The sequence below is a fragment of the Candoia aspera genome, chromosome 4 (assembly GCF_035149785.1).
Source record: "Candoia aspera isolate rCanAsp1 chromosome 4, rCanAsp1.hap2, whole genome shotgun sequence".
NCBI lineage: Eukaryota > Metazoa > Chordata > Lepidosauria > Squamata > Boidae > Candoia > Candoia aspera.
In genome coordinates, this window is record NC_086156.1 from 21,821,728 (window position 1) to 21,844,867 (window position 23,140).

The 23,140-nt window shown below is 39.2% G+C and overlaps 1 protein-coding gene across 3 annotated transcripts in view; it reads left to right on the forward strand.

The window, feature by feature from the left end:
* RSU1 (Ras suppressor protein 1) overlaps positions 1-23,140 on the forward strand; it is a 79,418-nt gene that overhangs the window by 21,799 nt on the left and 34,479 nt on the right. For all 3 annotated transcript variants that reach the window (XM_063303563.1, XM_063303564.1, XM_063303565.1), the window contains exons 6-8: positions 1,315-1,397; positions 1,918-2,032; positions 15,988-16,120. In XM_063303563.1, coding sequence (XP_063159633.1) covers positions 1,315-1,397; positions 1,918-2,032; positions 15,988-16,120 — 331 coding nt within the window. The remainder of the gene's footprint in view (positions 1-1,314; positions 1,398-1,917; positions 2,033-15,987; positions 16,121-23,140) is intronic.

The following is a 23,140-nucleotide window of genomic DNA, read 5'->3' on the forward strand; positions in this document are numbered from 1 at the left end:
TGTCCCATGATGTGTTGTCGTAGTGCCCTGTGCCTAGGATGATTGAAATATTTCCTGAGCCATACAGTCTGTTTAGGAACCAAGAGAGAGAATGAGAAAAAAATACAATTAATCCAAATTATTTCTATCTTTGTTCTCTTAAAATGATTCTACTTTCCCTTTGCTTTATGGAAGTAAAGAGATTTTTATGAAGCATATACAGATTTCATACCTTAAGTTTCACCAAACACCTTACCAATCTGGTCAGGGGAAAAAAGGCTCTTTTCAAGAAGAAGATACATTATAGTGATTCTATTCCAATATTTATCAATTAAGATAATTTAAGTACATGAAACATTGCAACAATATTGTTGACAGTATTCTTCTATATTGTAAATATTGTAAAATAATAAAAATTACAGTAAATAGCATGTTGGCAATATAGCTATATATTGTAAATCTTGTAAAATAATAAGTGATAGCTGATTAGTGGGGAAGCAATGTCTGCCACTATGGGAGCAATCTTTCTACAAGTTCAATCAAAAAAAAAAAAAACCCAAATAATGAATGAGTGCTAACAGTCTGAAACAGTACTTAGGAGTTTATGAATAGTCTTCCCCTAAGCTCAAACCAAAAAATATGCCCAAATGTGTGAGAGCTAACTAGCTAGGTAGCATATACTGTAACATTGTTTTATTGTATTTTGACTCTAAAGACCAGACCCCTCACAGGCTGCTCTAGTCCCATGGATTACAGGAAACACTCTGCCAACATGCTCTTAGAGGCTTCAGTCTGCCATCCTTCTCCGCCATTTTCTCCCTCTTGAGGGCTCCTTCCTCATCTGGGGAAGGCTGTTGTGTCCTGCTGATTACTTCTGCATATTTGAGAAACAATATCCTAGTCTATTAAAAAAAAAAAGCTTTTGCAGCTTCTTGCTGCACTAACCTAACAGAAGTATACAGAATAACCTTTTTAGAACCTTTAAGGAAGATTATGGATGCAAATTTGGATAATGATTAGTAATAAACTTGGATGGCTTTCTTCTTGACAAGTTAGTATTGCAGCTGCGTGCTGCAACCTGCCAGAGAGCAATGTAGTAGAATTTGTTAATTGTGGCGGCCCTTTTAGATATAGATGTTTTCCTGAGCAGAGCAATAGTACAATAAGCCAGTAAATCTAAGTTTGACCTGCTTGTTATTATTGTGAGCTTTGGGTATGTCAAAGGCTTTTCACCAAGTCAGGGTTATTAATCAAACCTGACACTTTTTTATTGATCAGGCCTCAAATGGTTGAGTTGTATGCCACCCTTTTTATATATTGCTGTTTAATTTGCAGCCACCCTGCGTGCACTCTATCTAAGTGACAACGATTTTGAAATCCTGCCACCAGATATTGGGAAGCTCACAAAGTTGCAGATAGTAAGTAATTTATCTAAATTCTTGGGAAAAAAATCAATTTACTTTTGCAGTCCTAGTTTGGGTAGAATCAAATCAATTTGCAAGAAGTTATGGGGGTTTTGTGGGAGTTAGCATCAACACATGTATTGCCTATTGTTAATCAGAAAGTACTTGTGCATAAATTGGAAGAATGGGTGGAGTGAAGTAGCAAAAAGGAAAAGTTGTGTTTCTGACCAGTCTTGATCTACTTCCTTTCAGTTGAGAATTGGCCTGACAACTCCATGGCTATGTTCACACAACATGCTTAACCCCTTTACTAAATTGACCTATTTTCTAGTATCATATATACATTGAATCATAACTTGAGCAGTCTGGATTTATACTACATGTTAAACCACAAAAAACTCAACCACAGTTATGCCTAACTAAGCTTAGCATGTTGTGCAGATACAGTATCTCCTCTGAGAGTGTTTTGTCTATGCAAATTACAGTGTGTGTGTGTCTCTGATTGACTCTTAACCATTTTCCTTTTTTTTTAAAGCTTAGCTTTAGGGATAATGACTTGATATCACTCCCAAAAGAAATTGGGGAACTCACACAGCTTAAAGAACTTCACATCCAAGGAAACCGTCTTACAGTATTGCCTCCAGAACTAGGTAAGATTGGTACATAGTTGAAATCTGAATAGCTAAAGAGTTCTGGAAAATGTATGTTTTCTGGATATCTTTCATGTTTCAAGCCAATTATTGCTGCTTCTCTTCCTGTTCTTTGCTACTAGTTTTGTTAAATCCAAAGTGGGATTTGGCATTTGGCAACAAGGTTTAGTAAGAGTTGTTGTGAGCTAGGCAGCATAAAAGTTTAAGAAAGAGAGAGAGAGAAATTCCAAGTTTGGAAGCCAAAGGTGTTAGCCTGAACTACGCTGAGTTACACTTTATATCTGGCAAAGAAAATGATTGGGAAGAAATGCTTTGTACCTTGCAATTATGGAGCTCCTCCCCATTTTTCATTAAAGCACGTGTGTCTTTTCTCAGCCTTCTGTGTGAACCTAAAAAAAAAATACTGCTGGTTTAAGAGTTATATCAATGACACGCTGTTTAATGATGTAGTTGATTGAAGCAGCAGCAGCATCTTTTTTCAGGCTGGCTAGAAGCTGAAAAAAGACATGTGCTTTAATGAATATCAGAGAGGTGCTGTGTTCATTAAAGGTCTAAATTACTTCTTTCCAGTGATTTTCAGTGTGTGATGTAGATGGGACTGTACCTTGCAATATAAGATCATGCATTTTCCCCATTTTTTTCAACCAATTAATCTCTCATAGTCATTTATATTTGGCTAAAATTAGATTTGTGTTTGTGGATAAGTTATTGTCAGCCTATGAATCAAAGCCAAATCCTGATCAGTTTTTTTTTAATTCTGTATCTTCCTTGTCCCTATCATGTACTGTTGACCTAGGCAGGCATTAAGATTGAAATTATGGTGTTCATTTGTTAGTATGATACAATGAACTGATGAGTAATGGATGAATTCCCAAGCTGTCCTTTTTAGCCAACTTTCCCAGAGCTGAAATCGAAGTTCAAAATACCTGGAGGACCTCAGGTTGGGGAAGGCTACCTTGGACATAGTTTTTTTAAATATAGTTCTGAAAATCGTGGTAAATAATAAGGCTTTTCAGAGCTTCAGAGGAGCACTTCAACTTGACGAAGTCTTGATCAAAATGCCCCTTTGAAGCAGTGCTGCTTTCAAGACTCCAATAAGGAACAGTTTCACCATTTTGATCAAAATGCTAAAAGGGGTTTCTGTGCATGCACAACAAAGCAGCCAGATGAATTGAATTGGCCCACTTCAGGGCTTATATTTGAGGCATCAGAAAAACAATGTGATTTTTCTGAGTCCAGGTGAGTTAGACTGCTGTGATGGTCTGACTGGTGAAGTTGATGCCTTTGGGTGGAGCTGTGCTGAGTCATATAGGCCTTATAAAATAAGCCCCCATACATAAACATTGAAGTTGGTGTTAAAATTTTCATGATTTAAAAGTTATGTACTCCAGTGGAAGATAACTAGTGATTCACTGCAACCACAAGGTTGCCACCAGTTACATGAAATACTATGAAGCACTGCATTTGTGAGATGTGTGTGTGTGCTCACACATACAGTACATGCACACATACATGTATATACACAAACCTAAACTCTGATGGTTTAACAATTAGAGCACTGTGTTAGAAGCAAATGTGGGGGGTGGCAGGGAGGTAGAGCCAAAACAAGCAGCAGATCTAATTGGCGAAATCAGTAGTGCATGTTTTAAAGAGCGTTATTTGGCTTGCCTACGTGCAATGCTATTGAAATATTTCAGCAAAATGCATAGTAGCCGTAAGTAAGGAACTCATTAAAGGTTAGAGAGTGGTGCAAAGTCATCAGAAAAAACACCGCCATTGGTGAAATAATGAAAGGAAGTTGCGCTACTGTAACAAATTTTACATGCAAAAATAATCACGTTATCTGAAAACTGATGAGTGTAGGTTTTATTATTGCATGCCTTGTTTTATATATTTAACAAAATGTCAACAGGAGGAAAAGGAAGAATAAAACAAAGAAAGTAAGGTATTTTGGGTAACAAGGCTGGAGGGAGGAAGCAAGCTGCTTTTTGTTCAGCTTTTGCATTACCAAATGTTAGGCTGCATTTATTATGTGGCTGTGATATATCATGATTTCTAGAGTCTGGAAACTGAGTATAAGTCACTTAAGTTGGATAAGTTAAACAGTGTCTGTCATTTGGCACTGGCAATCCCTTCTTAGCATAAAATTGGTCCTACTATCAAAAACCTCCATTGTCAACCCAAAAGAAAGGACTAAGCCTCCTGTAAAAGCACCTTGTTTGCCTGAGCTTAGTGGGCTAAGAAGTGCACAGGGAACCCACTGCATCCTCATGTTAAGAGATCAGACCCATCCATAAGGTTTGCTTTGAGGGAAATGCGGGTCATGGCCCTCTTTACAAGTTATCTTACCAATTTTATGAGCTGAGAAATGTTTAACCAAAGAGAAAGCTATATTTACAAGGAAGAATTGGTGTACAGTACCAGAATAATTTCTGGCCCAAATTTCAACAGATTTGCTAACATCAGTTGGGACCAGTAGTTGCTTGGAAAATGAGTTTGAATGTGGGATTATTTAGTCTGTAATTTATCTTTTTTTATTCCCCCCTCCCCTGACACATTGGGTATGGTATTGTCTTCACAAGTGCCACTGAAGCTAGATGCCCACCTTGCTCTTATGAGGTCCTCATTCCTGTCAGAAGGACTCGCATATCAGTACATCCTCAGCAGATTGTGTCATGGCTAAGGCCATCTCTTCTTTTCTTTGGGAAACAAAGCACGTGGTGTCAGAGTAATAAAAAGCTAAGCTTTTAAAGCATGTAGCAAAGCTGAAGAAAATCATGGTTGGCTTGCTTTTACATATAACTGAACAGTTCATTCTATTCAGTGGCGTTATCCCATGATTAGCCTTTAATAAAATTGGATCTGGGAGTATTTATATCTAAATAGGAAAATAAAATTAATTTCTTTCCTCATAGTATTGAAAGAGAATATATCCTTTCAGCTGAAGTAAAAAAAAGCACTTGAACTTAAGCTTTCGTGACACCTGTGACAGAAAATTATGATAACATGGGGGGGATTGTTGTAAGGACAAAGAAACAGAATGAAGAATGGGCAATTGAAAAGAGAGAAAAAGGTTAATGGAGTAATAGAATATGTCCTATGGACGGACCCAAATGTTGGAATAGAATTTTTAAAAAGTTGAATGAAGAAGCCTTTAATTCAATCATGTTACGACTTGACTTCGTTAAATCTTTGTTCCAAATAGTATGATTTTTTTTCTCAATGAATAGGAGTGGTTTTTTTAAAGAAAAAAAAATCATTTGTTTCAGCTGTTGCTAGATGCATATTTGAATTAGAATGTAGATATTAACATTATGATAACCTTAGTTTGTTTGATTCAGGTATTAGATGTAGGCTGGGGAGACCCTCGCTGCAGAAGCTCATTGAGTAACTTTTGGCCAGTTCCTCTCTCAGCCTGTCTTACCCCACAGAGTTGTTGTTGTGGAAAAAATACAGAAGGGAGTGCTGAGTATACTGCTCTGAGCTGGAAGAAAGACAGAATATCTAAAGATACCTAGATATCTAAAGAATAAATAAAATTAGAATGAATTTTATTCTTGTCTAAACCTGTCTAAATTATGGAATGGAATGGAATGAGAGCTTTTTTTTTCTGAAGAAGTTTTTATGTGACTCTTCAGGTGATCTTTAATTTTTCCATACACATTTTAAAATTGTTTTGTAGTCAGCTGGTGCTTAATGCATGTTTCCACTTAGTATTTGGAATGTGGTAGTGTATGAATAAAATGTCAAACTGTTTTCATGATTTTAGGGAAAATCTGCTCACCTCTACATTATAGCATTGTTTTTAATGTTTTACTAATGTAAATTACCATGAGTCATATGATTTTGGTGATATACCAATGAAATAAATGTATAAATAACCATCTTCAGTGTGATTCAGTGGGCTAACAACCCATACTCAGAATAGAGTGCTTGTGTTAACTCAAGCTACCCTACAGCGTCTTCATATTTTGAAAAGCATTGGATGGCAAAGTTGGAAGAAATCCATCTCTCTTTTCAGTGCAAAATTAAAGCACCTCCTACAAATGGCTGTTTAATCTTTGTATAGGTCTTTAAGCATCTTGGAAAGATGTGTATTTTATTTTGTTAGATAACTTCCCCTGTTTACATCACTTTTATGGAAACTTCCTCAAGACATTTTAGACCCTGTGGCAGAAAATCCAAATAATGCCCTTACTCCTCCTGACAAAAATAAAAGATAAAATTAATGACCATAATTTTTCTACCCTTTTGTGATATTGTCTCATTATGCATAACAGCCTTGCTCTTTCTCCTCAAAGCAACACAGGAGTTATGGTCTCCAAGTAGACATTATTTCTTTTCAGGTATGACCTCTTTCACTGACTTTTACAGTGTTTTGCAATACATTTGAAATACTGTATCTGAGCGGTGAGAAAAGCCAAACTGTATGTCTGATTTAGTATGGATAATAAACTTTTCAACCTGTGCAAAATTAGAATCCTGTGCTCTTTCCAGGTGAGATTTTTGGAGTATGAATTTGACTTACGTTGTGCAATTGCAGTAGGCTGATTTTCTCCCTTATCCCAGTGGTATCATAGCACTTGCTGAATTGTAAGGAGTGGTTACTGTGCGGGTGGCTTTTGAGACAAGTGTCTGTGGTTCTTTCCTGCAGGTAATAAAATGGAAAATCCAATTTGCAATTGCAGAATAAGCCTCTGAATGAAATATGATCTTCATAGCAGCGTTGGTCAGAGAGTTACCACTAATCACAGTGCTGGCTTGCTTCCCCAGCTCTTGTTTGAACCAGCTAGCATAGATTTAGACACCCTCGCCTTTTGCTTATTAGGTTCTCTTAGTCATAGTGCTTAATCCTACTGCCTGATCCTTGTTAAAACAGAAATGCTGCTGCAGCCTCTCATAAAGGAGATATGGTGAGCTTCCAAACTAGGGTGTTCTTGGGACTGATGGAGGGCTGAACTGCTTCCTGCAAGTTACTTCTTAAGAGAAGATCAGATATCCAGAAAGCTGGCAGAAGAGCATTACTGATATAATGGCAACTATTCTTAGGGTAACATGTTACCTCTTTCTTTTTGCATGAGCCAGGTTTTCTCTAATAATACTGAACCTATTTTCTTCCCATAGTGGGGTGTACAGACCATGGGAAACATAAATTGAAGATGGAGAGAATCATATTACTGGAAAATTCTGTTTGGAAATGGCTATTATGATTGTATAACACTGGTTATACATCATGCCCAAGCCTCCCAAATTTATTTCCGGACTCAAAATGAAGTACTTTACATTAACTTCTAAAATCGTTAATGAGGAGCTTGTCAACCTATACAGATGCCAGATGCCAATCTGAGATTTTGTGCAATGACACGGTGCAGTAACAACAACAATAATAATGGTTAGTACAGGTAGTCCTTGAGTTACGAGAGCAATTGAGATTGGGATTGCCATTGCTAAGCGATGTGTTCATAAAGCATGATATCATGTGATCACATCACTTGGCAACAGCAATCCAGGCAGTTCTTGTAGCACAAGATGCATGGGGGGTGGGAGAGTCCTTGGGCAAGGAGGGTGCTGTGATATAGCACAAACACAGGGAGGCCTGGGAAGGAGGGTGCGGGGTATGTGTGAGTGCAGGAAGCCCAGGAAGGAGGGCATGGGGTGTGTGAGAGCACAGGAAGGACTGGCAAGCAGGGCACAAGGTGCATGCAAACATAGGAAGGCCGGGAAAGGGGGGCGCAGGGCCCATGTGAGCGTATGAAGGTCAAGGAAGGAGTGTGCAGGGTATGTGCTCGCACACAGGAAGGCCTGGCAAAGAGGGCACGGGGTGTGTCTGAGCATAGGAAGGCTGGGGAAGGAGGACGTGGAGTGCGTGCTATTTGGAGAACATAATAAAGATTAAAATGGATAAAAGAAATTGAGAAAATTGGCTCACTCAAAATGATATAGTCATAGCATAAGAAATAAGAAGCAAAAAAGGTTAAGAACTGGGATGCACCCGGAAAAGATGAAGTACATGGATTTTGGCTTAAATATCTGATGACTCTCCATGAAAGATTGGCTGCTCAGTTTAATGAAGTATTGCAAAATGGAAAATTTGAAGAATAGATGACAACTAGTAGAACTTTTTAAAAAAAAATAGAGTATAATTGCAAGCAGTTACAGATCAATTATTTACTTGCCAACAATATTCACAATTTCAAGTTACATATTCAAAAATTAATTGTATCCACCTGAACAAAAAAACCTGCCAAAATTAATGAGAATTAAAAGATTAATTACTGATTAATAAAATGATGCTTAAAAAAACTCTAAGCACAGAGAAACCAGTTTACACAAATGGCTTGGATAGATTATAAAAAGGATTTTGTTTATCTCCCACATAGGTGGATACAGAAATTTTGGAAATAAGTGGCATTAGAGCAAACATCCAGAACTTTGTAAAAAAAAAAACCCTATAAAAATGGAAAACAACTTTGATGGTAAATGGTGAAGAAATTAGAAATATGAACACTAAGAAAGGAATTTTTCAAGGGGATTCATTGTCTCCATTGCTTTTTACCACCTCAATAATACATCTCAATAATATCCTGAATAAAATAAAACTTGAATATGAGCTGGCAAGTCAAAGTGGAAAAATATCCCACTTGTTATAGAAGGATGATTTGAAGCTACATGGAGAATCAAAAAGTGATGTTGAATACTTACATAAGAATATATAGTGAGGATACCAAAATGGAATTAGGATTTGACAAATATGTGATGATCAGCATAAGGAAAGACATACCTTTCATGTTCTTTTAGTTGAATATTAATACTGCATTTTGTAGTGCCAATCGATACCTGTCCACAGCTGCAAGGTATGTGATAAACTCCTGATGACAAAAGTGGACTTACGCAATCCTTAGCTGATAGAATCATTTCTTGATTTTTTCTTGTTGGCTTATAGATAACTTTTAAGTTGTATTTTTTCCAGTAATATTCCATTTTGGTCCATAACATTTTTATCTTTCCTACTGGGGGTGATTTGTCCTTAGATGTATGTATGATGTTATGTTATTGCTGGATTATATCCCTTGTCTGAACTCACTGGCACAGTAAGCATCAGCTTGGAAAGTGTGTTAGGGTATCCCAACACATTGGATAATCTTTCGGGTTCACAAATACCAGATAATTAGACTACGGCCTATTAGCCCAGAAGCTCATCACCATGAGATTGATGCTGGCTATGAAAGCCTGGATCAATATATAAAATATAGGGATTGAGTAATCAAAATAGATAGATTATAAAAAAGATATTACTAAATGATCCCTCTTCAGCAAAGGATCGTTACCTTGTCGTGGTGCTGGAGCTTGAGCACCTCAATGATGCCATGAGCTAAACCGTGAAGGGACACCCAAGACGGGAAGGTCATGACAGAGAGGTCAGACTAAATGCGATCCCTGGGGAAGGTAATGGCAACCCACCCCAGTATTCTTGCCGTGAAAACTAAATGGATCAGTACAACCAGAGATATGTCGGTATACCATTGGAAGATGAGACCCCCAGGTCGGAAGATGGTCAAAATGCTACTGGGGAGGAACAGAGGATGAGTTCAACTAGCCCCAGACATGAGGACGCACCTAGCTCAAAGCCGAAAGGACGGCTAGCAGCCGACGGTGCTGGTGGTGAACGGCGAATCCGATGTTCTAAGGACCAGCACACCATTGGAACCTGGAATGTAAGATCTATGAGCCAGGGCAAATTGGATGTGGTTATTGGTGAGATGTCAAGATTAAAGATAGACATTTTGGGCGTCAGTGAACTGAAATGGACTGGAATGGGCCACTTCACATCAAATGACCACCAGATCTACTACTGTGGACAAGAGGACCACAGAAGAAATGGAGTAGCCTTCATAATTCATCGTAAAGTGGCAAAAGCAGTGCTTGGATACAATCCAAAAAACGATAGAATGATCTCAATTCGAATTCAGGGCAAGCCATCTAACATCACAGTGATCCAAATATACGCCCCAACCACAGATGCTGAAGAAGCTGAAGTAGAGCAGTTCTGTGAGGATCTGCAGCACCTACTGGATGACATGCCTAAAAGAGATGTTATTTTCATCATGGGAGACTGGAATGCTAAGGTGGGCAGTCAAATGACACCTGGAATTACAGGTAAGCATGGCCTGGGAGAACAACACGAAGCGGAACATAGGCTGATAGAATTTTGCCAAGACAACTCACTCTGCATAACAAACACTCTCTTCCAACAACCTAAGAGATGGCTTTATACATGGACTTCACCAGATGGACAACACCGAAATCAGATTGACTATATCCTTTGCAGCCAAAGGTGGCGGACATCTATACAGTCGGTAAAAACAAGACCTGGAGCTGACTGTAGTTCCGATCACGAACTTCTTCTTGCACAATTTAGGATCAGACTAAAGAGATTAGGGCAGACCCACAGATCAGCTAGATATGAGCTCACTAATATTCCACAAGGAATATGCAGTGGAGGTGAAGAATAGATTTAAAGTATTGGACTTAGTAGATAGGGTCCTGGAAGAACTATGGACAGAAGTTCACAACATTGTCCAGGAGGCGGCAACAAAGTACATCCCAAAGAAAGAGAAAACCAAGAAGGCAAAATGGCTGTCTGCTGAGACACTAGAAGTAGCCCAAGAAAGAAGGAAAGCAAAAGGTAACAGTGATAGGGGGTAGGTAAAGGTAAAGGTTTCCCTTGACGTAAAGTCCAGTCGTGTCCGACTCTAGGGGGCGGTGCTCATCTCCGTTTCTAAGTCTTAGAGCCGGCGTTGTCATAGACACTTCCAGTAACAGTGATAGGGGGAGATATGCCCAATTAAATGCAAAATTCCAGAGGTTAGCCAGAAGAGATAAGGAATTATTTTTAAACAAGCAATGCACAGAAGTGGAAGAAGACAATAGAATAGGAAGGACAAGAGACCTCTTCCAGAAAATTAGAAACATCGGAGGTAAATTCCAGGCAAAAATGGGTATGATCAAAAACAAAGATGGCAAGGACCTAACAGAAGCAGAAGAGATCAAGAAAAGGTGGCAAGAATATACAGAAGACCTGTATAGGAAGGATAACAATATCGGGGATAGCTTTGACGGTGTGGTCAGTGAGCTAGAGCCAGACATCCTGAAGAGTGAGGTTGAGTGGGCCTTAAGAAGCATTGCTAATAACAAGGCAGCAGGAGACGACGGCATCCCAGCTGAACTGTTCAAAATCTTGCAAGATGATTCTGTCAAGGTAATGCATGCTATATGCCAGCAAATTTGGAAAACACAAGAAGGCCATCAGATTGGAAAAAATCAACTTATATCCCCATACCAAAAAAGGGAAACACTAAAGAATGTTCAAACTATTGAACAGTGGCACTCATTTCACATGCCAGTAAGGTAATGCTCAAGATCCTGCAAGGTAGACTTCAGCAGTTCATGAAGCGAGAATTGCCAGATGTACAAGCTGGGTTTAGAAAAGGCAGAGGAACTAGGGACCAAATTGCCAATATCCGATGGATAATGGAAAAGGCCAGGGAGTTTCAGAAAAACATCTATTTCTGTTTTATTGACTATTCTAAAGCCTTTGACTGTGTGGACCACAACAGATTGTGGCAAGTTCTTAGCAGTATGGGGATACCAAGTCATCTTGTCTGCCTCCTGAAGAATCTGTATAACGACCAAGTAGCAACAGTAAGAACAGACCACGGAACAACGGACTGGTTTAAGATTGGGAAAGGAGTACGGCAGGGCTGTATACTCTCACCCTACCTATTCAACTTGTACGCAGAACACATCATGCGACATGCTGGGCTTGGGGAATCCAAGGCTGAAGTTAAAATCACTGGAAGAAACATGAACAATCTCAGATATGCAGATGATACCACTTTGATGGCTGAAAGCGAAGAGGAACTGAGGAGCCTTATGATGAAGGTGAAAGAAGAAAGTGCAAAAGCTGACTTGCAGCTAAACCTCAAAAAAACCAAGATTATGGCAACCAGCTTGATGGATAACTGGCAAATAGAGGGAGAAAATGTAGAAGCAGTGAAAGACTTTGTATTTCTAGGTGCGAAGATTACTGCGGATGCTGACTGCAGTCAGGAAATCAGAAGACGCTTAATCCTTGGGAGAAGAGCAATGACAAATCTCGATAAAATAGTTAAGAGCAGAGACATCACACTGACAACAAAGGTCCGCATAGTTAAAGCAATGGTGTTCCCCGTAGTAACATATGGCTGCGAGAGCTGGACCATAAGGAAGGCTGAGAGAAGGAAGATAGATGCTTTGGAACTGTGGTGTTGGAGGAAACTTCTGAGAGTGCCTTGGACTGCAAGAAGATCAAAGCAGTCCATCCTCCAGGAAATAAAGCCAGACTGCTCACTTGAGGGAATGATATTCAAGGCAAAACTGAAATACTTTGGCCACATAATGAGAAGACAGGACACCCTGGAGAAGATGCTGGTGCTAGGGAGAGTGGAGGGCAAAAGGAAGAGGGGCCGACCAAGGGCAAGGTGGATGGATGACATTCTAGAGGTGACAGACCCGTCCCTGGGGGAGCTGGGGGTGTTGACGACCGACAGGAAGGTCTGGCGTGGGCTGGTCCATGAAGTCACGAAGAGTCAGAAGCGACTAAACGAATAAACAACAACAAATGATCCCTATAGTTATTGGCACATTAGGTGGAATAACAAACAGATTAAACAATTTTTTTACAAGTGCTATAGATGTTGGCTATATCCACTATGGAATTGCAAAAAAAAAAAAATCATTTTACCGAGCACATGTCATATCTTACAACATTACTTGGATAATACCTAGGTTTTGGCTTGAAACTCAAATTTCCAAAGAACGTAAGTCAAAGATCTGATTCATTTTGTTTGTTCTTTGTATTGTGTTATTCTTTGATAAATAAAAACAAGTGACTGTTACTTTAAAATGGCATTCAGCATTCTGACTTGAAATCTTGCTTGAAATCTCAACAAATTTGCCAATTGCATCCATTTAAATATAGATACTCTGATATCTGAGAGTGCTATGAAGCCATGGCCACCATGTTGCCTACACTGCTGTCGTGGATTCGGACCATAGTATGTGGAAGAACACCTCTTTATATGTGTTCCTACCAAAATCCTGACATCACCTTTGAATTCCCATGCTGACCATACAGTTAGTAGATGTTGCATAGCAATATTTCCTTGTATTACCTGGAATTGTGTAATACCGTCCTTAGTGAGGTGCATCTGGTGCCTACTTTACAGGTTATCCTCGCTTAACTACAGTAATTGGGACTGGAATTTCCATCACTAAGCGATGTGGTCGTAAAGCGCAACATCACATAGCCTCATCGCTTAGCGATGGCAATCTGGCAGTCCCTGTTGCTGTTGTTAAGCAAGGATTGTGGGTCGTTAAGTGAGTACCAGGTGGCTTGCAAGCAGGTCAGCAGGCAGGTAAGTGGTTGTGCCAGGTGGGAGAGGTGTGCTGGCAGCCGGCGAAGCGGGGCTGAGGGTGACTGCTGCCAGGTGAGGAGGGTACACAGGTGGCCGGCGCAGTGCGAGTGGGGCCGGGGCTGGCTGCTGCCGGGCAGGGGAGGATGTGCAGGTGGCCAGCAAAGCACAGTGCAACACGAGCATGGCTGGGCCAGGGATGGCTGCTGTCAGGCAGGGGAGAATGTGAGCAGCTTACCAGAGCAACTTGCAACTTTCCCTGCTGGCTTCACCATTGCCTTTGCTTGTGAGAAGCCAGCAGGGAAGGCTGTAAATGGTGATCACGTGACCGTGGGCTGCTGCAACCATCATAGGTGCGAGCTGGTTGGTGCCCAGATCGTGATCACATGAGTGCAGCGGTGCTGGGACGGCCAGAACTTGGAGGAATGGTCATAAGTACCACTCCTACAGCACCGTTGTAACTTTGAATGGTTGCTAAATGAGTGGTGGTTAAACAAGGACTACCTGTATTGTTTTTTGGGTTCAGGCAGAGACGTTTGTACTCTCTCCGAATGTTTAATGTTAATTCTGAACTCACAATGCAATAGAACCTTTAGTTAATCTTATTTCTGTTGTTTTACTTTCTACTGTCCAGTCTCGTTTAATTTACACTTTTAATACAACTGATAGTTTAGCAGTTTTTTTAAATACATTTTATGCTCCTATTTTTAGATAGTATTTTTTTAGAGACCTGCTATTAAAGTGTTCTGTAAGTTGCTTTAAAACTTAGACTGTACCTCAACACTTAATATAATCTGTTTTATATTTGGATTGACATCAGATGGTGATTTTTAACAATTGCTTTTATTGATTTATAATATTTATATTTTTTGAACAAAAAAAATCAATAAAATACAAAGTTACAATGTAAGGTTTAAAGTTCAGTAGAAGAACTCAAGGCAGTTTACAATCAGAACCACCAGCCAATAAAAATAATCATTCATCTAAGTTAGTTTAACTAAGCTAAACTAGGCAACCCTGAAGGCCAGGTGGTTGGGGGCATGCCTATCTCAAGAGGCAAGGTGTTCAAAAGAGTGGGGCCACCACTGAAAAAGCGTGTTATCAACCCTGACCCCCTTACCTCTCACAGGGTAGCTACCCTCAGCATACCTTCCATCAAAAAATGCAAGGGGTGGGCCTTGTAAACAGAAAAAATGGTCCTGTTGGTCCTTAGGTGCAGGCTTTAAAGACAGTAGCCAGCATTTTGAACTGGACCTAGAAGGAATCTGGTAACCAAAGCAACAACTACGCCATAGGTGTAATGCTGCTGAACCTGCTACCCACAGTTAACAAACACGCTGTCACATTTTGAGTCAATTGAAGTTCTCAGGTCATTTTTCAAAGCACGTTACAGTAGTCTAGATACAAGGGGACAAACTGTCTCATCACTTGGAGCTGGGTAAAGCCCTCATCCCAGTCAGGGCCTCTGCTTGTTTCTCTAGCAAGAGCCTTTTGGGGGCACCCACCCCCCACAATGTTATGGTCCTGCTCATTTAGGGGAGTGCAGTCCCATTTAGAATCAAAATTGGTACTGGACTCAGGCAAGGTTGATCACGAGAAACAGCAAATCTGTCTTGCAGCAACAAAATTTTAAAAATGGATTTAAAAAGCACATCAATATTAAAAACAATCTGAAAGTTGTATTTGGCTTTTTAAAAAAATACTTTTCTTTTTACTACAGTAATCTCCAAGAAATAATTTATACAATATAAGAAGCCTTTTCAACAATAGATATAATGTGGTCTTCCTTGGTGCACCTAGGAGAAGTTGTCTTGGAATGTGCATTAAAGCTCTCCTCCTTGGATAGAAACTTCTGTTTCAGACCACATGCAAGCTGTTTTCACAGAAGCCAGTATTAGCAAGAGCATATTTGGATGGTCCCAAAAGACAGAAATGGTTTTAGGTTTTAGATGGCCCCAAGAGACAAAGATGGAGGGTGAAGTCTCATATATTCATGAGCATATGAACTTAGTTAATGCTGTCTATCTTTCACATCAGTTGTCTAGCTAGCAAACAAGTATGTTTCTCAGAGGCTGGACTTCTTAACAAATCAGCATTTAGGGTATTTTTATAAGAAGATTGGGCTGTCAAGAGATTTGATACCTGCCATCCAGGGCTACATTATAGGAAAGTTCAATTCCAAACCTATCAGGGCAAGGATAATGAATCTCGAGTCTGCAGAAGTTTTCCACACAGCCCAGCACAGCTCTGGAGATTCTTCTCCCTTCCCCAAAGCTAACTTATCAGGACTAGATTATTCCCTGCCTGTCTATGTATAGAAAATGGACAGTCCTCCATACGCTGAAATGTGTGGAATGATCTGGTGATAGTAGGAGTCTTTTGGTTACTTGCCGTATCATTAAAACTGAAGATCAAGCCACCACAGAAAGTTAAAACTCTCTTCTTGTAATAAAGTGGCAACTATTCTTCAACAATACTAAATTCCTGTTTTGATTCTTTCAGGAAACTTGGATTTGACTGGTCAAAAGCAAGTCTTCAAAGCAGAAAATAATCCCTGGGTAACCCCTATTGCAGATCAGTTCCAACTGGGTGTTTCTCATGTGTTTGAATATATTCGTTCAGAAACATACAAATAGTGAGTATTGCATTTTTGCATGTGTTTTGTACCATTGTTCTTTGCTCTGAAATTTACTAGGACATTTTGCTGTTATTCATATTGTAAATCAAGGGGTCAACATTTCCCTACATTTAAGTCAATTTCCCCCATTCTAATGTCTCCAAGATACAGTGTTACATTTCTCATCATTTCAAGACACCACAATCATTGTTTTTAGTCTTTGTTTCCCCAAATTAATTTGCAATTGTGGCGATACAGGAGTTTCTTCCCTATTCACATGTATTCCCACCAGCCTGCATCTTGTCTAGAGTAAACAAATGCAACTTAGTTCAGTCAAACCCTTCACATGATTCAACAAAACTGTAAAAACTTTTTAAGTAGATTCTGAGTGAGGAAAATAATGGAATGAATTTTGCCGACGTTGTGTTGCCTGTAACATCAGTAAACATACACCTTAAATAAATATTAAATAAATAGACCAACATTAATATCCCTTAGAGTTAGGTCAGTGTTTCATATTCTGCCCCTATTGTCAATGAAAGTGCATTTAAATCAAATGATTGTGTGACGTAAATTGTTTAGCACGAAGTTTAAAGTATGTATCTTTATATAGCAAACTGGGATCACCTTTATGATAGGTAGGGATAACTCCAACAAATTAACTGCTCGTGGAATTTTCTGATCCAATATGTGAAGTGTCATGGATCAACTTTTTCCATTGTTTTGATTGATTGATTATGTGCCATCAAGTCATTTTTGACTCCTAGTGACCACATAGATAGATTTTCTCCATGATTTGCTATTTTTCATTTAGAATTCATTGGGAAGCACTCTTTGCAAATTAATCTAGAGCAGGGTTTCTCAACCAGCATTGAGAAACCTTAAGGTTCCACAAGAAGTCATTAGGGGTTCCCTGGGAGATCACAATTTATTTAAAAAATTACCTCGAATTTGGGCAACTTCACATTAAAGAGCTAAGTTTCATTCTTTATTTTCAGTTTAAGAACACTCTTAATGCATATATACAGGCCTACACATGAAATGAATATAATAATTTTGTAACTTGTGGCCTATATCTGAGCCTGAATGTGCAGGGGTTCTGCGAGGCCTGAACAATATTTCAAGGGTTCCTCCAGGGTCAAAGGCTGAGAAAGGCTGGTCTAGAGTGACCTAAAAATGACTTGGGGTAAGCAGTAGACAAAAGGGGGAAACTTCTGGGAGAAGTGAGTAGTGCAGGGTTTAGAGTATTTTTTCCATGTGGCTGAGTTATGTCATTGCAATTGATGGTGTGGTGGGAGGAGACTATTCCCTGAATATTCTGAAAGGAAAAATCTGGCTTTGCTCTGCCAATGCTGAGATATGGATTACCAAAGTGAGAATGACATCTGGGATATTGAGCCCTGTATTTGCACGTGGTGGTAAGATGATCTCTTTTTTAACATTTCAGTTGCTCATTTAAATAGGTATTGCTAATTCAAGTTGAAAATAAGGAGCATTCCAAGCCTGCAGACCTCTTTTTGCAAGCGGTGTATAGTCATAGCCAGAACAGACCTAACTCAGCTTCTGAATATGTTTCCTGTTTACATTTGAGGGCACAGTTATGATCCCCCAAATAGCTAGCTGGAGGATGTTAGTGGAATAGAAATGCCTCTGTACTGGCATAGACACATTTTATCAGTGAAGCTTGATTATGCCCCCAGAACACTGTTTAGATGTTAATCTATTGCTAGCAATGCTATCTTTTTCTGATGGAAGTAGAATCTTTGTGTAGTGACAGACTGTTCTCTATTGGATCAAAGCATCTCCTATTTCCTGTCATCAGCCCTATCTTCCCCAATATCTATCTACTCGGTTAGCAAAGTAGGTTTATGTGAGAAAATGTTGATCTGCAGCCCTACCAGTTATTGAGTATCTCACTGATTATTGGTAATTTGTACATATAAAACAGACTTACAAGTTGTCCTAAAATGTTGTTTGACACATACTACAAAAATAGAAGGTATATTATAATAGTATAACCGCTCTGTGTTTGGAAGTGCCATAGCTAAGAAAGGGAATTAAAGTACATAAATTATTGAAATAAGCTTCCACCTTCTGGTTCGTGATGCATTTTCAATGAGGCCTTCAGTAGTGAATGAATTACCCTCCCATGGATTAGAGGATATGTCAATTGCAACCGCCATATGTTAGGAATTATGATGAAACCATAAAGAAATGTCTGGCTGTGTTGAAGGAGATGTAAATCCAGTAATATTGCAGTGAGCCATTGTCTTAGCAGTTAAGAGGTTGTAATTAGCCAGAGAATGTGATGGATCCTTAAATGGACGAGCATTTTTAATGGGATATAGATTTGAAAGATGTCCTTGTAAGCCATGTTAGGTTCTCATCCAGGTTGTTTCAGTGTCAGAAATTTTGGGGTAGAAGTAAGTCTAGGCTCTTTGTATGGGCAGCAGGATTTTTGGTATGAAATAATACTTGAAGGAGCTTTGATTGTATTAATAAGGAAATGGCCGCTGGAGATTGTACATGAATACAAGAAAAGGTTACTTTTGGTACTTGTCCTTATAATAAAATAAACACCCAATAAATAATAATTCTGGACTAACTTCAGTACTAATATCCCAAAACTGATATGAATATATATTCCATTAAAATATGGTACTTTTTTGTAACTTACCTCATTGTGTTAAAGCAGTTCTTTCCTCTGAAACAACGAACTATAATGTTATTTCTTTTATTCTGTTGTTGTCTTGGTCTTGGTTTTATTCTTAGAGGCTTGAGACATTATTTAGAGGCTCCATATAATCCAACATTGTTTTACTTGCTTGTTTATTCATTGCATTTGGAAGAGACACAACTTGTTAGCAAGCTGATAAACTGAAAAGACACAGAAAGGAAGTGGAAGGGAAAAGATGGAAGAGAGAGACCAGGTCTTCAAATCCAGAAAAGTGGATGGTTGGCTTACAATGTTTTGATGTGCCTTCCCCAAAATATAGTCAAAAGAAGTGGTTGGGAATGCTGAGAGTTATATTCTAATGCATCTAGAGGGCTCCACATTAGGAAAAAAAATATCCTAGGATGCCTATTTAACCTTGTTCCTCCCCCAGGAGAAAGATCAACCCTTTCCCCTTCTAAATCATAATGTTAAAGCCTTTGAAAACAATAACTATATAGCTTTTATTGGTGCCCTTATTCACCTTTCAAAGTAACCTTTTATGTTTGAAGTATAATTCTCCAGGGATCTTATATGTCTAAGATAGTGACAAAGACATGATGAATAGTAGACTTTATTGGTTATAATGTACTCAGCAAGTAAAAACAAAACAGCAAATTAAATTCCTTTGAATAATTGCAGTCCTGAAACACTATTCAAAATTGGTGTAATGTAATTAGTAATCTGATGGAGGTGTGGTAAGATTTTAATGAGATAAGAAGGGATGTTAAGGATTGGCTTTAGTGGCTAGGACTCATGAAATAGGAGGGAATTTTCAAAATACATTATACATATTAATCATGCTCTCCTGATTATTTCACTATGTGCAAAGAGCTCTTTTTTTTCTGAACAGCACATTATTTCAGTGTACTCATTTATGGTTCTGATTCTGAAGTCGCCACCCGATTATCCCACCTTAGCTAAAGCTTTTCTTAGAGGGGTTACAGTGTTTTTCACTCTGGTTTTTTACTGTGCAGCTGCTATACTAAACATACACTTTTTCACACTTGCTTTGAGCGGTGTTGTCTCCTTCAGTGACCTTGTCATTTGATTTCATCTAGTTCTTAAGGAGAAGTGTCTCACTTGATTACCTTTCTAGAATTAACTTCTAGAATTAACCTTGTGAACCAGAGTAATTCAGCACCATGTTTGAAACACAGTTAAGTCCTCAGAATGCCAGCATGGACCAACATCAAAGGGGCTCTCCCATAAAGACAAGGTGAGAAATCTGTTCAGTTTCCTTTAAGTATTGTGGGTTGTGGTGTCCTTTGAAGTCAAACAACTTTTTTTCCCCATTCCAGGATTTTGCAGAGAAGGGCAGATATCCAAGTTCCTGCACCTTCTCTCATAATTGCTTACCCAACTTGATCCTTTCACCCTTTTTTTTCACAACAGAAAGCTACCCTTCCACTTGCGGCTGGAGGGGAGGTAGCCTGCTTGTGACACCTTCTTTGCAGGGGTCTCCGCTGCCATGCAAAGTATTAGAAGCTTCAGCCCCCAGTCTAGCACCTTTCCCTTCTCTTTGTAACTAGAAGGCAGCAGGGTATGCATGGTATTCATCCCTTTACATATGAAGTCATCCTTCAATTCAGTTTTTATTTATTTAACAGAAAGATGGGACATAATACAAATTATTACTCTACTATTGTTATTACTATCAGTGCAGCCTCCTACCTGAGAAGAAGAGCCTTATAGTTTCCTCCCACACACATGTACTTTGGCAGACATAAAGCAGTTTGTTTCAGGATCCCACATACAGTAAGTCTGAGAGTCCTTATGTAGCCAAAAATACCATCAGCCGTGCACATGAGAGAAGTATTAACAGGTTTAAGACAATCTTAAGGTTTACCGAAACACAACTTTCCCCTAAAACAGCATGAGAATCAGCATGCTTAGAAGCTTGATATGATGCCAACAGGTAGAAGAAGGCAGATGGAAAACCAAGAGGGAAAGGGGAGAAAGAATACAGGTAGTCCTCGCTTAACGATGGTAATTGGGACCAGCAACTCTGTCGCTAAGCAATGCAGTTGTAAAGCACGACCTCACGTGACTGCACCAACTTACGGCGGCAGTTGTGGCAGTCCTAGTTGCTATAGTTAGGCGAATCCTGTGCACTCACAGCATCTTGTGGTCATGTGATCTCCATTTGCAATCGCCTACCATCTTCCCTGTTGACTTTGCTTGTCAGAAGCTGGTGGTGAAGGTCACAAATGGCGATCACGTGACTGTGGGATGCTGCAATGTTGTAACTGCAAGCCAGTTGCCATGCGCCTGAATCATGACTGCTGGGATGCTGCAATGGCTGCAACAAGGACTTGTCGTAAGTCCCCTTCGTTCAGCACCATCGTATCTTCAAACTGGTTGCTGAATGAGTGGGTATTCAACAAGGACTACCTGTAATATATCCTGAGAAAAGACCTAGCTGTTTATTTTTTTATTTTCTATCCTGCCTTTATTATTTTTATAAATAACTCAAGGCGGCAAACATCCCTAATACTCCTTCCTCCTCCTGTTTCCCCCACAACAACCCTGTGGGGTGAGTTGGGCTGAGAGAGGGGGACTGGCCCAAGGTCACCCAGCCGGCTTTCATGTCCAAGGTGAGACTAGAACTCTCAGTCTCCTGGTTTCTAGCCTGTTGCCTTAACCACTAGACCAAACTGGCAGGCCTGAAGTGAAACCCTTTAATATTTTGTCTCATCCTGCATGTTTCTGTTCAGGAAGCTATCTTGTTTGCATCACATCTTGCCACTTATAAGGGCCAAGTTTATTTGTTAGGATTCGTGTGCTGTTTCAAACTTTTTCAGACTCATTTGTGGCTTAGCATACATGATGTTGGAAAGCACTGTGTGACTGGGATTCCAGGATAAGATCATTTAAATGTTCTGTTCATATGGAAGTGCTGGATCTGATTAGATGGATTTGTTTCAGTATTCAGGGTCTGTTATTCATATGGAAGTAGCCACATCATTCTGTACCTTCTTGGAGCCCAGCAACCTTGATGATACTTTCCATGTAATCCAGCTTTAATCACTTTATTTTGTTCATCATAAGTATTTACCACTATTGTTATATGCCATGGTAAACTTTGGTTTCTTAATCTGGTATAAAGTCTTAGTTGGTGCCATTGCATCAGTTTTGGAGAAAAAATTAATTAGGATCAAAATTTCGGAAAACAACTGGTTTTAAAAATGGTCCCATGTTACCTTTGATTCATTCCTTTTATATAGTCTTGTTTTGTTTTCAACCAAATAAGAAAAGGATAACTTTCCTAAAACAGCAGAATAGAAATCTACTGAACAAGGACTTGCTCTTCCTCTTGGATGCTTCTAGGGGCAATATATCACTGCCAAAAGTTGTTTCAGAAATAGAGTCTGTTTTATAACAAGTCAGTGCTGAACTCCAGCAAGAATTATTTAGTGGAATCAAAAAAAAGGGGGGGAACCCAAAATTTTTAGAACACATCTAACAGTTGTGTAATATCCCTGTTGAGATTGCATTTTGCTTTTGCATCCCTCTTTAGGTTATTCAGAATGGCTAACACCATTCTATACTAATACATGGATCATCTATATAAAGATCTATATTATAAAGAAGGAAAATTAATGGCTACATCTGCAGTTATGGTTTTCTCCCAAAAGAAGTCTCCTTGGTGACAATGTGTCACTACCCAAAAGAAGTCTTAAGACTGTGCTGGGGGATGTCTGGTCCTCCAGATATAATTGGGCTTCAACTCTCATCATTCTAGTCAGGTCCCATAAAGATTATGACCCATGTAAGTCATACAGTTGTATGATAATTTGAATCTGCCATTGCTTGATCGGTTAGATCAGGATGGGCTTTTTAAATTACTTTTTTGGCCCCTGTGGGCTACAGAGGTAGGCAGCTGTGGAGTAAAATGCGTGTACTGTTTTTTTAAATCGGGAGGAGGGACACCTACACAAAACATGCCTATTATATGCCCCAAATTGTCATTTTCTATGGCAGGAATGCAATCCTGAGGACCCCCCAAATCTTGAAAATGGCATTGAGGGGCCACATGTACTTTATGGGGTGCCAGTCAGGTTTATCTCAGCATTTAACTAGCTCCAGTGTTCTGTTGTTGGTGTGAGTTAATGCACTATGGGGTATCAGTTAATTGATGCAGAAAGAACCTAATACTGGAAATGGAAAATGGAAAAGTTCAGAAGCTGAGCTAAGGAGGACAGTACTAAAGATTGGGGAAATTCTTAACCCCCTTATAATTTCAAAAACACTTGAATGGTTCATCATATTTACAGTAGGCAAGATGAGTTACTATGTACATTGCCTTTTTCTATTTGAGACAT